General features: G+C 42.9%; 1 protein-coding gene across 2 annotated transcripts in view; it reads left to right on the forward strand.

The window, feature by feature from the left end:
• The first annotated feature begins 224 nt into the window (after window positions 1–224).
• The window catches only part of MYOZ1 (myozenin 1), a 16,692-nt gene continuing 2,865 nt past the window's right edge, over window positions 225–14,051 (forward strand). Inside the window, exons 1-4 of one of the 2 annotated variants that reach the window (XM_009576374.1) lie at window positions 281–389; window positions 2,536–2,637; window positions 4,257–4,438; window positions 13,016–13,250. In XM_009576374.1, the coding sequence (XP_009574669.1) occupies window positions 2,562–2,637; window positions 4,257–4,438; window positions 13,016–13,250 (493 nt within the window). In that variant the 5' untranslated portion in view covers window positions 281–389; window positions 2,536–2,561. Of the gene's footprint in view, window positions 390–2,535; window positions 2,638–4,256; window positions 4,439–13,015; window positions 13,251–14,051 lie in introns of both variants that reach the window. The other variant, XM_009576375.1, reaches the window with a different exon arrangement.

Raw genomic sequence — 14,051 nt, forward strand, 5'->3', positions numbered from 1 at the left:
AGAGACGAGGAAGAAGTGAGGCACCTATGGAGTGCCTGGTCTTCCTGGGAACTGGGGCAGTGATTGCAGGAGGCCTGAGGAGCAACCTTTTCCTCTCCCCTCTCCTCGGGGCTGGCGGCAGTGCTATCTGAGACTCTGCCCTCTGGGCTGTTGGCTATTAATAACTGCAGGATGCCTGTGCGAGCAGCCTTCAGGAGTCAAATTCACAGCACTTCGCATCAGCACTTTGTGCTGGGCAGAACTTGCCTGCACCCAAGCACCCTGGGTGAGTGGGGCTGCTGGACAAGCCTCCCCAGCAGCACCCAGAGACGGGCCGGGAGGAAGCAGCCCACTGCCGAGCTCTGGGGCAGGTGCGTGAGCTGGTCTGAGCCTGGCACTGCAAGCCTGAGGTGAGTTGACTGGGCAGCAAAATAGTTTAGAGCAGGTGCTGGAGAGGGTAAAGACTGGTTTGGTTTGCAGCAAAAACAAGGAAATGACTGCTGCAAAGACCGATGCAGAAAAAGACAGAGGAATTGAACCAAGGGACAGAGCTCAGGGGACAAAAGGATAATTGTGGCCCTGGCTTTATGTACAGTATAGTGGGGAGGTTGGGGACTGAGGGTCCAGCAGCCTCCCCGTGGTGGGGTGGCTGAAAAAGCAGTAGTCCCAGTGTAGCTCTGGACCCTGTCCATAGCGAAAGACTGCTGCCCCTTTCCTTATGCTAGACCAATTGCATGCAGCAGGTTTTCCACTCCCCAATCCTGCTGGATTAGTAAAGGAGGACAGCAGAATGGGATGGACTTGCCCTCGCTGCTCCTTGGGAATGGGTGTGCTAGAGGAGCATGGTTCCCCACCAAGGCCAGCCCTTTCTGCCTTACCCCAGGGAGTCCACGTTTGGGGCATACAGATGATTACCCTCTGTTTTGCCAGTCTTATGACCCATCAGATGGGCCATAACCTCCCACCCTCTCTGCCTCCTGGCAGCGTTGCCCCTTTCCTGTCAAGGAGGGCCTGCTTCTTTTATATAGCCAAGCAGATGTCCATCTGCTCGAGGAGAATGTGCAGCGCGTGCTTTATAGCTGCACCTGCTCACGCTTGCTTTGGGAATACACCAGGATGGGTTCTTTTATGATGTGAACTACATAGACAGCATCTCAGTAAAAAGAAAAGCTTGGAAATCTGAAAGAAAAACTAATCCAAGAGAGTATCTGCCAATGTGATTGGAGCTGGTTTGCTGTGGCTGGGCTTCTTTTAGCAGTTATCATCACCTCATCACATGAAAATCATGTTGCAAAAGGAGCAATGGTGGAATGAAACTGCAAAATACATAGGAGATAAAAATGTCTTGATCACAACAAGGGCAGTGTAAAAACTCCTACAGTCAGCTGTTTGCTTGCTAGTTTTAAAATATAACTCATAGTTCAATGTCTTCAGTTCTGAAATTTTAAGCAACTAACATACAAAGAAGCACAATGAGAGGGATGGTTAGTTATTGTCTGCTATTGCTGAAGCCAATGGGTCTTTGCTCATTTTTCTTTGTATTTTATCGTATTAGGTGAGGATCTGTCCCCCTATATGCTGTTGTTTGGGCATGGACAGTGATGAAGTAAAGGCAGGACATTTGCCCTACTTACTTACATTATGTGTGATAACTCCCCAAGAAGGACTCTGAGAAGCTGCCTGAAGTGGAATGACTGAGATTTCTCCTAATTTTCCCTGACTTTGCAGTACAGACCTCTCATCCTATCTGGGGACAGAGATGGGGAACACTGTACCAGAAGAAATCTCCCCTCCTCCCACCTCCAAAATGATATGTGATAAGATCAATACATAAGATATAGGTGCAAGTGATTTCAAAAACTTGGGCGAGCAACTTTTTCTTTAACAAGTTTGCCTGTGCCTTTTTCCTCCAGCCCTTCTGTAACAAAACAGTAGCAGTTATAAAAGACAGAATTACTTAGGGTTTTGATTTGCTTCTTTTTTTTTCAGAACTTGCAGTCTAGTGGTTTTTTGAATACCTATTCTAATTCTAATAGGGTATCTAAATATCCAAACCAAACTTGCACATTATTCAAAACACTCCCAAATAACTCATGGCCAGACCCAAACTCTTTATACAAAAATATATATTACCGTTAATGATAACTGCATGGTATTATAATATGGTATGATAGAGCAAATTTTCAAACTGACGTTCTGTTACTGCAGCACAAGATGGTAACAGCACCACTATGGCACACATGCGTGCTGGGAGACTGCCACGTTGCAATTAAAATGCCTGTTTTGGATGACAATGCTATATGGCACCTTGGCGATGCTTCTGCTGTGATCTACTGCCATATTTTGTGTCATAATGCTAAGTCTCCGAAGAACACCACAATGCTGATAATATTCTGTATGGGATGATACCATTTACTAGCTCCTTCATGTGGAAGGCATGGAAAAGAACCTGTGTGTGAAATGAAGGCTGTGTGTCTCTTAACTGTAGATGGCAACTAAAAGAGAGGCAAGAAATACATTTCCAGTGTTTCATTCTCCATTTCCTTGTGTGTTTAGAGCAAAGCAGAGAACCCTTTGTGGGAATGCCCCTTGCAGGGACTCCTGCTCCTGTTAAAAGGAAAAAGTCCACTAAACTCATTGGGAAGCTGACACACGAAGGTAAGATATGCAAAACAGCACACGTGAGAATTGTTTGGATTTCAACCTGAATTACAGCCTTTAAAATTTCACACCCTGTCTGACTGAATTCCCAGAGCAAGACATGCAGTGAACACACCAGGAGGCAGAGCCACAAAGCGCAGCCTTCAACCACATCACATTTTCTAATTCACTATTAAAAGGCATTGCACACACACTCAGGTCAAATGTTGACCTAGATTACACTTTGTAAACCCATATTCTCCTGCAGCATTAATTTGGACGCACACCAGTGTGAACGGAAAGAGAACATGATCTTTTTTGTGTATGAATATTGCAGTGCCTAGTTATATTCTAGGTTGTTCTCTCTCATATAACCTTTGTCTCTAATTTGTTTTTCTTCTATGTGAGAGAATTCCTTTGATTCCAGCACTCATTAGTTGAAGAAGTCGAAGTCCTTACAGGGGGGTAATACAGCAGGAAGAATATAACTTGGGACACTTTTCTTTCTACAGAATACCTGTGTATTGGGTAGGGTGACTTCTAATTAACTGTGGTATCCTTCTCTTCTCTTTTCTTTTGACAGCATGGGGAAGGTTTTTAGAGGTTTTGAAAAGTAATAATTCAGTGCCGTCCCTTTCTTCAGCCCCCAAAAAGGGCTGTAGAAACTTCTTTACTAGGGTACAGGTTTTTTCTGTTTGTCCCTAATCCTTTATTCAAGTAAACAAGTAAAAATCCAACTTTCAGTTAAAGGGCATTTCCTCCTATGCTGTGAAATAGTGCTATATAAAATTGGCTTGCTAAAAAAATAACAATTTCTTCAGAGAATGTCTAATAAAATGAATGGGTTTATACCCATTTTATACCAGTTTAAAGATGGAGATTCATTCTCTGTTGTAAATGAGATGTAGAGGTGGATAAGTGGTCTTAACCTTGCTTAATACAGAAAAAAGAAAGCCTAGGAAAAATTGCTTGTTTCTGAATGAAAAGCTTTAACTGCATTTCTGCAAGATTTTTACATTGAAAATGTTTGAATCCGTTCCTTTGATGGAGAATTGGTGGTACCAAATTAAATGGAAAAGGACTGATCGAGTAACCAGTGTATTAAGACTTGAAGAGAACATCAACTACATTTCCCTTTAAAAATTCTCCTTAAAACAAACAAACAAAAAGATATAGTAACATTGAGTCTTGCCATGGTTTCAGGATAATGTTTAAGCCAAAGTGCAACAGAGTTGTCCTTATTTATTATGTCAGCCCAATCCGAAGAGCTGACTGCCATTCATCTAACTCCAGAGGAGGGGAGGCGAGTGTAGGGCAGTAACCAGACAAGGCAGTGGTGCATTTTGAGGCAGTGCTAAGGAATCCTGCTGTTCTGACTGAGGTGCTTCACATGTGGGACACATGCATCTAGCTCCACTCTTCTCTGTGCAGATTTGCCTTGATTGCAACCCAGAGAAAATTCCACCCATCTATACGCAAAGCGCATCAATGTAAAAATTTGGTGCATAGGTTATTTCCTAAAAACTTAATTTAGAAGAGAATTTGGCTGCTTTAAAGTCATTACTGATGCTGGAAAGCAATGGACAAGAGACTTGGACCAGAGCACTTCCTAAAGCATCCCATTTCATGTTTTGTAGTCATGCCACAAGAGGCGTCCAAGCTGAACTTGGGGAAGAAGATCAGCATCCCCAGAGATGTGATGCTAGAAGAGCTTTCTCTCCTCACTAACAAAGGATCCAAGATGTTCAAATTACGTCAGCTGAGAGTGGAGAAGTTCATTTACGAGAATAACCCTGATGCCTTCACCGACAATTCTGTGGTAGGTCAGAGATTAAAACTAAAAAGCTGCTCCATACACCCAGGGGAAACAGGAATGGAGTGTGCCCAAGCTCCCCTCTGTCTGGATGTGCATGGGCTGGGGGCAGGGGCGGTCTACTAGCAAAGAAGTGCAGGAAAAAGCCAAAATTATATAAACACACAAGTTTTATTTCCTCTCGGCAGCAGTATTCATTTCCTTTGGCAAATACATGGTGTCACACACGCAGCAGCATGAGAAAATTCAGTACTGAGTGACGAGAGAGGATTGCATGTTTGGCAGGTGTTCAGATCTGCGCAGGGCAGGACTAACTGGTTTTGTACCCATTCCATTTCTTCTTTGCAAGATGGAAACGATCCATCCAGGTCTGACTTCAGCTCCAGTAGGTGCAGTTCTATTTTTAGCCTAGGATACACTTTTATGCTTCCTGCTGGGCAGAGTCCTCTGCTCATTTCTGCAAGAAGTTCCATAAATGAAAATTCAGACAGAAACCTCTAACGTGACACTGCAATATCTTCAGTTTCTTTTCTAGAAGCTATGTTTGTTTTCTTCTAAAGTATTTTCCTATCAGATGTGGCGTATAAATCCAGATATTCTTTTTTTTCCCTTTCCCATGAGTTACTACTGCTATTTAATCTTTGAACTTCTCTCTACAGTTAGTTGCCTGGTGTAAAGTCTTCTGAAGATACTTAAACTTTTACAAATGAAACTCTCCTTTCACATGATTGTCAGCAGTTCAGTAAAACAAACAGAAAATGTTTCAGGTTCATATGCATTTTGATGTAGCATCTCCTGATGTTCTTTAACATTTATTTGGTGTCATTTTATCCCTTTATGGCATCTATTTTCCAGTCCAAGGAAACTCAAGCAAAATAATAAAAGTCAAGCTGCCAAACAAAAACATGCTGTTTTTTAGCCCCCTGATGTTTTCAAAAGCAGCAATAAGTAAATCTTTGTAGTTCACTTCTAAAAATGACAATTTGGGAAACAGGATGTGCAAAGATGCCTGAAAAAAAAATGTCATTAAAATTACAACAGTCGGTCAGATTACAGATCAGGGATGACAGACCAGAGAGATAGCAAGCGTATCTGGTGTTATTAGACTTCGGGCAGTTTCTTCATCTCTCTGTGCTTTGGGTAGTTCATCTCTTCAGTGAGCTATCTCCTAGAAAGGATGTGAGAATGAATGGTGTGTTGAACTTCGGACACTTCAGATGAAAATCCTAGAGAAACGCAAGCTGTTTTTATAAATATTCAGCAATCTCAGAGCTCCTAAAACATATAAGGGCCAAGTTCATATGTCAGAATCTGCTGCAGTGAGGAGAAGTGAGAAAATAATAAAGTGAGGGAATAAAAAGGCTGAAGTCCAAACTTTCAGAAATTTGAGGGTGTCACTTCAGGGTGTCCAGTCAGAGAAATACAAAGTGAATGAGCTGTGACAAACTGACTTGAAACTGGACATGCACAAACAGAGTCCCTCCAAGACTGACATTACAAATGCTGATGACAACTGCTTCTTTTTTGTTAGCTGTTTTTCCTACTTTTTTTATTCATCCACGCCTGATGTTCACTCCATACCCTTTCTGTAGTGAATCTCTCCCTCTATTCTGTAAGAACACCCCTGCTCCCAAGCTCTTTGAGCAAGACCGTAAGACACTGTGCTGTGGAGAAATGTATCTGAGGGTTAAACAAGACCCTAACAAGTCTAGGATTTTCTTCATGGCTTTGCTGTATGAGAACAATGGCATGGTCTTCAAACAGCAGCTGGTACTCTGCTTTAAAATCCTCCATGATTCACTTGCAGCGCTATCTTTTCTCCACGTTCATGGTACAGACAACAAGTCTCCTTTGGTCATTGCAGGAAGACTTCAGTCTGCCCTACAGCCCTCGCTCAGGGCCAGCTTAACAGGATCACAAACATAATTGTTACCATTTGCTGGCTGCCCTGTGCGCTCTGTGCAAGGACTCTGCCAGGCTGCATCCACTGCCTCTGTGGGTAACTGTTCTCATCACCACAGCCAGCATGAGTTAGCACCTTTGCTGGCAGTCAGAGCAGTGAGAAGAAAAGCTGAGCGATCGCAGCAACTAAGCCATCCTCTTGGGAGGTGGTTGCTCTTGGGCAGGTAAAGGCAACAGATCTGTGGCCTCACTGTTATCTTCCAAACCATCAGGACAATGCCTGACCTTAGCACCAAATAACTTTCATCAAAAAGCCCTTTTGATTGCAATATTTGATTAGTTTTCTGTTCCCTTCCTTTCTTGCTCCTGGCTCTGCTCAAAGGCAGATGCAGAAAAGAAGGCTTAAACAAAAAGGAACTGTGGGAGGAAGATAATGGCAGAGTAAAGAACTCCTACTGCTACTTCCAGTTTCCCCCTCCCAGTTAATTTTCATGCCCTTTGCTCCCCATCCCAAAGAAGTCCTTGTGCTTTTAAGGCTGTGGGACAGTGAAGGGATTTAAAGCTGGTGGTGTGTTTTCTGCTTTTATATCATAGATTCCTTAACTGTCCTAGAATATTCTCAGGACACCCTTAGCAAAGCAGGGCAAGAAAGGTCTGAGATGGAATACAGATTGTTTCTTTCCCCCAGAAAAAGTTTAACAGCAAGGTAATGGAATATAAAAACACACAAAGAGAAAGGTTATTACAAATAAATCCAAACCATATAAGGGGCCCCAGAATAGCCTGTGCTGTAGCCATAAACCTTTTCCACACAAGGGAGAAGATCTCAGCAGTCATGTGTCATCGATCCACCCTCCTGCTTCTCTTCTCCAGCCAAACAACCACACTGGACAATCAGATCAGCCTCCTTACTTTTAGCAGAGAAAACTTATATATTGTGTGTGCGTGAACGTCAGACAGCTCCATGCAAAAGTGAGAACCTGCCACTCGCTCTATCACTGCTGCAGCTCTACCCATCCAGTTAAAGGCAAACAGTAGCTAAACCCACAGTCAAAAGGACCGACCATTCCCAACATGAGCAAAATGAAATGCACTACCTATTGTATAGCTGTTTTCAATCTGTGACCCTCTTCTCTTGCAAATACACAGTTCAAGGGGATATTTTAGGGAGGGCTGAGTTTGACACTTTTAGCACACTGATATCCTGCCAAACAGGGAGAGTTCATGTGATGTCCTCCTTGTTTGCTGCTGTGCTGGAGAAGCTGGGATCTGCTTAGCCCTGTCTAGTAAATCAGAAGAAGGATTTCTTCTCCTCACCCGAGACACTGCCACCCTGTCGCAGCAACTGTGGTTCTCTCCATGTCTCAGAGGATATTGTCAACTCACAGCTCCTCACTGTGGAGCTGCAAGATCCAATTTACTACTGACTAAAGACCATGATGAAATCCTATCTTGCTATGTGCTCTTGCTATGTCTATGTAGCATCTGACCAACTATAGCATGAAGGAAATTACTACATTTACTTTTTAACGGTGAAACTGAACCATGGGGTAGATTAACAAATCACCCAAAATCATAGAGAGGGTCTCAGTCTTACCTCCTAAATCCCACTTCACTGTTCAGCAATTAATAGATCAGCAGTTCACGGACCTTTTGTCCACTTCATAATGCTAAATTTGTTTGGCCTCAAACACATCAAGATCATGTGAAACTATGTTTTTTAGCCTTACAGCCCCACTCATTATTGCCCTAACTCCCCTCAAGGTCCCACCTCCGCTTTGGGAACCTCTGTGTAAGACCTTCCTGCTATCGCCAAGGGGAAACTGAAAACACAACCATAGTTATGCTTTTTGGGTGTTGCTGTTACACTGTTTTTCTTCCAGTGAGGATCTTTAAAAATAGTCTTTCTGCAAATCAAAGCCTGTGGCCTGATTTGGGTGATACGCAGGAGACAGTTTATAGAAAGACTTGATTTGCCTCTTTTTTTTTTTTCCCTCTTTCTGCTTTACCTACCAGATCTTAAATTAAAACCTTTGGGAAGGTGGAATAACCAATACCTGAGTAGACAATTATCAGCAGTAGTACCTCAAAAAACCCCAGACCCACAAACAAAAAAACCCACCTTGATACTTTCTCAGACTCGCCCACAAGTTAAAATAAATGCCGTTTCCACATCTTTGGCAATGGTTGTATGAAAACAAGCTGAACATGTGTTGGCAAGTAATTTCTGCTGGACTTCAGATAAGGTCTCTTCAGATAAGCTAAGACACCAACTGTGAAACAAAACATAAGAAGTGAAAAAGGGTTAAAGAATTGGATTACTGTTCTTCTGGATAATGGCAGGAGTTACCCTGTATTCCTTTTGCTGCTGAACAAGAACTCAGAGGCATAAGCAGAGGTGGCAGGAAGAGAAGGGAAGGGGCTATGTTACAACGCCAAAAGTGGTGCTTCACAGCAGACAGAAGTACACAACCAACCTGCCTCAGAGATCTTACATGTTAAGTAGCCAGACATGATACAATGTGTGAAGGAAAGCATAAGGACGGAGGAACAGAGATGTTATCATGCAGCCACTTGGTTCAATGCACAAGCATGCACTGATGGCTCTGTTTGCCCCTTAACGTACTTAGAAGAATGCCAGTCAAGATCACTGTAGGTAGGGTTAAAGGGAAAATGTTAGGAAAAGCATTCTTTCTAGGAAGTCTGCTCTACAGGAAATATTAAACCTTTTGAACAAATGTTACAGGATAACCTCAGCAAGCTGAGATATGAGAGAGTCTCAGGTTATGACCTAAGCGGAGTGAGCCAGCTGAGATGTAACTTTTCTAACAGAATGAGCCTTACTGTGCTTGAGTTGGATCAGTGCAGAAGACCTGGAGGTCCCAGCTGTACCCAAAGCTGTATAAGAGTGAACATGATGTCTGGTGCCTTCTTACTGAAGAAGTGACTGGTGTGGAAACAGCAGAATGACAGAGAGTAAGAGCCTTTTATTTTCCACAGCAGTTTGTCAGAGCACTGTGAGAAAACTTCGGACCGAAATTCTGAAACTCAATTTCTTTCATCCACAAAGAAAATGCGGCAAGGATGATATAAAATATACAAATAAGATAGAAATAATTTTGGGTAGTATTAGATAAAAATTCCCGTTATTTAGATGGGTAAATGCAGGCATAGAGGCGAAAAATAATTTGCTTAAGATTAAACAGGAAGTCAGAAGCAGATCTGGAAACAGAAAGCAGGAGCTCAATCCACTGAACTGTGCCTCTTGGGGGAGCATGTTTAAACAAAAATTAGCTTAAGATACTTTAACAGCTGAGGTTACTTTTTATTTTCATCCTTTTTTTTAAAGTGAATCATAGGTTTAAGGCTATGCATCTCCAAATTAAGGACCAAGGCACACACTTCGATAAAAACAGCAGGCAGTCTATGAGACTCTCTAAGTGTCTGAATTTTAAATCTCCCATCCCACCATTAAGGAGCATTTGAGTGGCTGCCACTGACAGGACGCAGTCACTTCAGTAACTTCAGAAGTGTTAGTAACCACATAGGCATCAAACCTTTGGGAAGCTCTTTATCAGTGAGGTGGAAATAGAAACACATTTGTTGGCCTCAATCATTCTCTTTAGGGCACTGCAAGGAGCTGATGGGGAGCACACAGTGTCTCCTCCTGGGGACTGCCTGCAGTGACGTCAGGGCCTTGAGATACTTAGAGATCTCAGCTCCATTAGTTGGATCGTCTTTCATTATCTATTTTTCATGAGACACATGCAGTAGCTCTAGAAAATTCAGAATCCATCCATCTAGAGACTCAGCCTGCAGGATCAGGCTCTTGCTAGCACTAAGGACTTGAAAGACATGAGCCTAATTTGTTTAATCAACCCAGGGGACTACACATCACATGAACTTGCCACAGTTGTTCTTTTGTTAGAGTGGATTTAGGGATGCCCAGGGACTGATAACACCCAGAGCCAACAGGATAAGGTTATCAGCCTTTTCAATTGGCACTCCTGGGCTTCTCTCCTGTGACTGACTTCCACCAACAGGGTCAATCAACCCTAACTGAGAAGTCGGTTTTGTGATGTGAATAGGCATATACGTAAAAGCTCCACATCCTGTTAGCAACGGCCCAAGACATGCATTCCCCTCAAGTGTAAGCCGTATTTCACTCTGAACACCCTGACCAGAGGCATGCTATAAGTACCGGAGACAAAGCGGCACCTACCCAGCTTTGACTACGTCGAGACTCCTGCTTGAGGCTGCCGTTCCCGAGCTCCACTCTTTTGGAATGAGCTCATTTGAATCCACCGAGCTTCAAGATTTCAAAAAGATGACTTTGCCTTTGCCTCCTGTTATAGAACAAGAAGATTGTCCTATTAATTTGAGTTAAGACAATCTATTGTGGTGGGCAAAACTGAAGAAAATTATATTTTTATTCTAGCAGGTGAGTAGACTGGGGTATTGCATGGAAAATGGGTCTTTCCTATCTGAACGGAGATGTCTGCCAAACATAAGATGTTTTTCCAGTGGGTCCACGAAGAATCATGAACTAGCCTGAGACCAATCAAATGAATTTCATTTGCAGTTAAGTAAGATTTAGGTGTGACTTTCCTGAGGCAGACCTTATGTTTCAGGGAAACTTCACTCCTGCTTAGTGATAATACTGCAATTTAAAATAACACCAGAGACAATGATGCCCCTTCCTGGTCATGTCAAATACTGCTGTGCACAAAATTCAGCCCTTTTTACTATAGCTCATGTTATGCTGATATTTTGTGACCTTTTGTTTTTGCAGGCGAGTGCATAAATAAGTAACTGGAGGAAAAGAGAAATAAGCATTTAATTTTCAGGAAGGGCACATAGCATGGGTGAAACTTGAAGAAAAACAGATGCAAATCCTGTTTTGAAATTACTGAGCAAATCAGTAGAAGCATTAACCTTGCATATATATTAACGTTTTAAGAATAACCTCATTCTGAACCCTAACCCTCAAAAAAACCTTTTTTCGGTTTGTCTTTTTACAGTTACATAGCTCCCACACATAATTGAACAGATTGCCCTGCTAGCTACTGTGTACAGCTTAATGCTCACAATCCTCTCCCTTCTCAGTGCTTCCTGACATTCAGGGGAACATTATCTCCTCTGTTCCTAAAAAGGGAATTCCCTACAGCTAGGAGGAGGACAGACAGTCCTTAAAGGCCCTCAGGGCACCAGCTCTGCCACTTCAGCCTGCAGCTGGCTGCCTGCCTGGGTTGCAGCCTGCTGACCTGCTGTGAAACCCTGGACGCTGTTGCTGGAGACACACGGAGCGGAGGGTTAGATAATTCTGCCTTGAGCCTTGTGGGGTTTTCGCTTCTCATCTATTTTTAGCTGACCGAACAGCTGGCCTTAGAAGCCTGTTTACAGCCGGGAAAGCTTCTTTTTGCTAAACTGTACTAGGTGTAAGAGCCCTGAGAAAGCCTTAACCCTCTGAGAGCCAGCCCTGAGGTTGGCACTCCTGTGTCCCATTGGCTGCCTGAGATGAATTTATACAAGCAGAATTGCTGCCTGAGGAACCACAGATTCACTCAGCTTCAGCTTTATTTGTTACATCTTTGCGCATCTATAGCCAGTCCCCTAGTCCAACAGGAAAGACCATATGTGATATATATAACCCAGGTTACTTGTATTATAGAGCTGTGTGGGCAGTAATACACAAGAGATACTTTTTTATATCTGATAGGAGTCAAGCTTTGATCTCACTTATGACCGATGTTTCCAAACATACTATATCAGTTTCTGTTCCACAGAAGTATTTATTAAAATTGGTGTGTGCAAAGACAGGACCTTGTGCTGACACCACAAGGTCTATAAATCCTGCATGGTCTGTTTGCTGTTTCGCTATGTACTGCACTATATTGTGCCTTCTAGTCTGGAGTGGGGAGAGTGGACGACCTGGACAATAAGACCAACTTGATTTTACTGATGGACGCAGTTGCTTTCTTGTCTTGTTGCTGGTTAGATTTGGTTCACTAATGCACATATTGCTACAAACAGAACTCTCTGTGATTTTCCTCCTGTGGTCTCCAGGAAGTCTTTCATCTTTTCCCAGGCTGCTATTTCTTCAGTCTTTCTCAATGTGTAAATACCCCTTGCCATGCAGACCTTCATCTATGTGGAAAACAGACATATGGGCTTTTATGTTGTCACAGGTTGTTCTGGTGCCCTGTAACACTTAGCTCCCACACTGCAATTGAGCTGACCTCGCTGGACTATCTTAACCTTGACATGAAAACACTTCCTATTTCTTGTCCAGCTTGCTTTCCCACAGGTTAGCCAATGCATCTCTGTCTAGACCTTTACCTGCTCTGGCAAAAGCTGTATTTCCTTTCCCCTCCTCCTGTATTTCATACTGATCACTGTTGGGGACAATACAGAGATCCCTCTCTTCTCACCCTGATCATATGCAATGACTATGAGGTGTCCATTAAAAGGTGTGCTTCTGTTGCCCTTGCTGCTGTTCTACAACTGCTCCTATACTGACTATAGAGAATAACTCACACGAAGTTCTGCCACTGGTTTTGTAACTGAGACACAAAACTGGTCAGATCACAGGGACTCGGCAGTTCACGTTCTGGGACCCAACCCTGCAAATGTGAATGGACCATGTCCTGTAACAGGGATTCCTCTTTTCTCCTGCTTTAGGATCACTTTCAGAAGTTCATCCCACCAGGAGGGCATTACGGGGAAGATGCTCATGGCTATGTGCACGGGCGGATGGTAGGAGGAGTGACAGCTGGGCAGCATGGCTCCAGTAAGCAGCAGTATTCTGCTGTTCCTCCTAGGCCTGGAAGCAAAGGAGGCCCTGGGGACAGCGAAGGGGAGCATGCGGGGGAATTGGCTGGAAGCGGTAGAGAAGGAGGCGATGGTGCTGAGAAAGGCAAGTATCTCTCTGCAAGAACAAGAAATAGCTAAAGCTATCAGAGCTCATGCCAACCTTTCTCTTAGGGACAAATAATTTAATTTGACTAAAACCTGAATTCTTCTAAACTAAATTCCATTGCAAAGTCTGGAAAAGTTGAACTGCCTTTAGCTTGATAGTTTTGTTTGCATGCTTCTGTATTGCTCGATCATAGGCAAGAGCAGAAATTCCTGCCTTGGCTGCACCAAAGAAGTGATGGGAAACTTAACTACTGAGCTCCTAAGGTTGATACAGCAGTATGCCAGTATGGCATACCCTTTCCTTTAAAGGGTTTCACACTGACCGCTACTGGAGATAGTAGTATTAGCTCTTTAGCTCAGCGGCCTGACCTGACACATCAGTCTTGAGTATATCAGCCCTGATTTCAAATGAAAGTTTTCACCTAAACAAACAGCACTTTTTGGATAATCTTCAGAAATGAACAGCAGTATTTCAAAAAGTTATCTGGTAATCACCACTGGTCTACTGAAGCAGTATCTTTATGAGTAAAAGTATTTTTCATTGAATTTAGTCCTTGCTTAATTTTATCCTCTGTTTGGTTTGGCCAGAAACCTCTAGAACCAAATCCCTTATATGAAAATCAGCAGGCGAAATTGTTATTTTAACAGTCCCTACGGGATTTTACAACAAAAAGCAAATTTGCTTGGGAACTGGGAACCGCTGTCCTAAGTGACCAAATGAGTGACTTGTAAAATCCAAGGTTTTTCATTTACATTCTGGAAGAATGTGCATTTTGTAACAAAATCACATTTTACATTG

This window comes from Fulmarus glacialis, unplaced genomic scaffold, assembly GCF_000690835.1.
Source record: "Fulmarus glacialis isolate BGI_N327 unplaced genomic scaffold, ASM69083v1 scaffold39584, whole genome shotgun sequence".
Lineage (NCBI taxonomy): Eukaryota > Metazoa > Chordata > Aves > Procellariiformes > Procellariidae > Fulmarus > Fulmarus glacialis.